This window comes from Mastacembelus armatus, chromosome 21, assembly GCF_900324485.2.
Source record: "Mastacembelus armatus chromosome 21, fMasArm1.2, whole genome shotgun sequence".
NCBI lineage: Eukaryota > Metazoa > Chordata > Actinopteri > Synbranchiformes > Mastacembelidae > Mastacembelus > Mastacembelus armatus.
In genome coordinates, this window is record NC_046653.1 from 22,914,946 (window position 1) to 22,919,148 (window position 4,203).

Below are 4,203 nucleotides of genomic sequence, written 5' to 3' on the forward strand. Positions count from 1 at the left end.
GAGCTGCCTGGAGAGGAAAGACAGCAACATACTCATTGTTTGTAGTATTGATTAGCATTAAAGATAAAGATATAAGCAGCTCAAATAACAAATTCAACAGCACATAGAGAGAAAAAAGACATTTTTCCACTATCATTTCTTTGGCACAGCTACTAGACTACTGTAGTGATGAAATATGTGTCTACTTGAAGTGTGAGATGGAGATGATGACCAACAGGTTGAGAGCTGCAGTGAGCAGAGAGATAAAGGACAGTATCATGTAAATCAGCACAGTGTCAGAGAGAGGACGCTTTGGCTTCACACAGGAAGTGTTTAGCTGTGGAAAGCAGAGTTCAGTTTCCTCCATCAGAGAGAGGAGAGGAGACACTGCTGAGCTCTGACAACTCTCCAGCTAATTTGTTCCTCCTCTGACATCTTCTCCTAATTACTGAACTAATGTCCCTCCTCCTTGTCAGTCTGACACTGTTGTAACACACTCTGGGAAAATGTCAACATGTTCTCAATTTAGGGGCTGCATCCTTTGAAGGCTGCATGTAAAGGCCGACTGTGTCACAGTGTCATGACAAGTCTGTCCTATTTCAAAGAATGCAGGTTCTCATCTGCCACACATTAATAGATCAATTATGTTATTTATTTGGAGAGAAAGGAAAATGAAGCAAGTTGGGGAGAAGACGTTTAGTCGAGCATTTGATAAAGTGACATTAAAATGATTCACAGATCCAGTGAATCGCAGGCAGCTGGATTCACCACAATTGAATGGGACAGCTGTTGACAAATAAGACTTATAGTCCCTGGAGTAATTGTACGAGCATGTTGTGTTAAAGTGGTGACTTGTGGACTTTCTATTCAAATATGAGCTCAGCATCAGAATGGGAAGAGGGGCTGCCTTTTTTCTTTTAGGCCATTCAGGAGGTTGTGAGAAAAAAAAAGAAAAAAAAGAATATAATTTTAACAATCTTGTGGTTGGACTCACCAACCTAATTTACAGCAAAATTCAGAAAACCTGAACTATTTAACGGAGTACCCGATGCTCGTAAACTGCAGTTGACCACTGAAAATGTCACCCGAATAAACCAACATCAAGTTTGTGTGTACAGGATTTTGGCATGACCTCAAAGTATAACTAAAGTAAAAACAACTTGTTTGACATTTTAATGCATCATAAGGATGTTACACATTAAGGCAAGGCAAGTTTATTTATATAGCACAATTCATACACAGAGTAATTCAAAGTGCTTTACAGAAATAAAAGACATGCCACCACTTTGTCACCATATTTGTCCCGTATGATATTGACTATCGGACCACGCTGACCCATATTTGTGGGTCCCCTACTTTCAGTTTGTCCCATCCCTGATAGACTAAAAGTACCTCAACACAGACTATCTGCGGAGACGATCCTGAGTCCCGGACTCTTACGTCTAGGATCGAGCAGACTACAACTGGAGGTTCCAAACCCCTTATTTAGGTCTACAGCTGTTTAAACCCGTATTTTAAGGATAACACTGAAGCGTCTGGGTTCCTAACCCCTGAGTCCCTGAACCAATTGGCTTTAGATCGAAGGTTCCTAACCTAATCAACTTAGAGTACTGACCGTGAGTCCGGTTGTCTCCCCCAACTGGACAAAAGTAGTGACAAAACAGTTTAAAAAAAAAAAAAAAGTTAACATTAATTAAAAATTAATATTAGAGGAAACTGAGTGCAGATAGATAATTTACATTTGTACATACTGTGCTATATTGATGTTTTTTGATACACACAATGATTAATGAAAGAGTTAAATCTCTGTTCATGCACTTCCATTGTCCGTTTTTTTAAACCTCCCTTAATTTTGATATGTGCTATAGTTTTGCAATCTTTAGTGTTTTAGCTAATCATTTTCTGAATGAGGCCTGTCATTGTCCATGTTTCTTTCAGCTGCTTAACTTTCTGTTATCACAAGGCTCGTCAACCAATGCAGTGTTTGGCTAATTAGTTCTCCTCTCAGCAAGGTATGTGATTATTCAGAGCTGTTTTTCTAGTAGACATACTCTGGTTCGCTCACAATAAGGACATGTTTGAAAACTTCGAGTGCAAACTTGTTTCAAAAAGATGCTGCCAACAAATGCTGTTCTCTGTTGTTGTCTGACTCAACATAAGTTTCATCTCTTGAATGTCAGAAATCCTGGTAATCTTGTTACCTTGTTACCTCTTGCACCCGTCCTCAGTGAAATGAGATCTCCTGGTGTAATACTGATGCTCCTGATTTCTGCGTGCTAAAACCAAATTTAATATTACATACTGAAGTACATGCACTTAGAAAGAATAAGGGAAATTAATGCACTCTTCTGGTTTATAAACATCTGGATGTTGATTTTGGGTCAGGAATGAATTGAATGGGTTTAAACAAATGCTCTTATTTATCCTTGAGCTGTTATTAATAGATCTTCTATTTTTTATGCACTTTTAATAAACAATACATAGATAAAAAGAAGAATGAATTTCACAGTCACTACCCATGTTTGGATAAAATATTTTAAGATTGTAATTATGTCAGAAATATATTATTACTTTTTTATATGACGCAGTATAAATGTGTGTGAACTTAAAATAGAATTGCAGGTTTCAACTATTTTACAAAGTGTCTCAAAATTTCAAATCAGTGACTCCATAATCTCTACATTACACTGACCTCAGAGGAGCCAGGTCGCAGTATCTCAAGTGTAAAAATGAGTTTAATACATTTTCTGAACCAGGGGTAGAAAAAGGCATAGATCATAGGATTTAGACAGGAGTTAAAGTAGAACAGACATATTACAAAAGCAGCAGATGATTGATTGAACAGTGTGTCCTGGCTGGTGAGTGTGACACAAAAATATGGGCAGAGACATAGTAGAAACATAATTATAACAACACCAAGAGTCCTGGCTGCTTTCATTTCAGATTTCTTAACTCGAACATTCACTGAACCCTGGACTGTGACAGTTGTAATGTGAGACCTCATGGCCCGAGCCTGAGACACAGCCACTGCAAATACTCTCATATACAAAACCACAATAACAGTAATGGGAAGAGTGAAGGACAAAAACATATCAACACGTCCAGCAACATATTCAATAACAATCACACACTCTCCAGTGCAGGTGTTGTACTTGCCTGGATTTGACAGGTTATCCTGCTTCATCAGACTGTGACAGAGAGCAGATAATATCCAACACAGCAAAACACAGACCTGAACTCTTTTTTGAGTGACTTTGGTGGAATAATGCAGAGGGTCACAAATCGCCACATATCGGTCAATGGATATGAGCACCATGATTCCTACTGAACTAGTTGTAATAATACAGTCAATAACAGTGTAGAGGGAACACATCAGGTCACTGAGCAACCAACAGCCATTTATAAGCAAAATCTGAAACAACATGAGGGGGCTCACCAAGAAATCTGACACAGCCAAAGCGAGGACGAGGAAGTTGGTGAGACTGTGGAGCTGCCTGGAGAGGAAGACCAGCAATATATTTGTTAGTGTTTACAGTATAAAATATCATTCCAGAGCGTAACAAACTATGACTAAAACAAAAATATTAGTTAGAAACATGACAGCTTTTCTAATAAACTGTTAAATATGTAAATACTTGAAGTGTGAGATGGAGACGATGACCAGCAGGTTGAGAAACACAGTAAGCAAAGTAATGATGGACAGTATAACGTAAGCAAATATGGTTAAAGCATAAGGACGCAAAACTCTGCTGCAGGAGGAGTTGAGTTGTGGAAAGCAGAGTTCAGTTTCCTCCATCATCAGAGAAAGAGGAGAAGCTGCTGAGCTCTGACAGCTCTCTGCCAGAAACTCTGTCATATACTGGAACTGTTGTCTCTCTTCTTTTTCCACATCCCTCCTGCCTCTTTGCCTCTGGTGACTTTTTTCTGTAGTGACCGGCGTTATATTTTCTTTTGCTGCTTCTTCATCTGTCTCCATCAGGCATTCCCCATTATTTCATCTCTTCTTCCCTTATTCTCATTTCATCTAAACATGAGACAATGTTCTATGTTGCTCTGTGCTGGGGAACAGCACATCACAACATGGTCACAGCTGTTTTTACTACGCCCATGATTAGGACATGAGCTGGACTAAAGGAGTGCAGCTTCAGCTATGATAACTATTGTGCTATGAATGTTGGATAAGCTTATAATGTAAACGCAAAGGCCCACACCTTCGCCTGTTGT

General features: G+C 38.9%; 1 protein-coding gene across 1 annotated transcript; it reads right to left on the minus strand.

The window, feature by feature from the left end:
- Positions 1-2,656: 2,656 nt before the first annotated feature.
- On the minus strand, positions 2,657-3,766 carry LOC113123775 (trace amine-associated receptor 8a-like; the record flags this gene model as incomplete). Its single annotated transcript, XM_026296047.1, has 2 exons — positions 2,657-3,473; positions 3,615-3,766. Coding segments are annotated over 2 exons (969 nt in total), but the record flags the coding sequence as incomplete, so codon positions are not given.
- Positions 3,767-4,203: the final 437 nt, after the last annotated feature.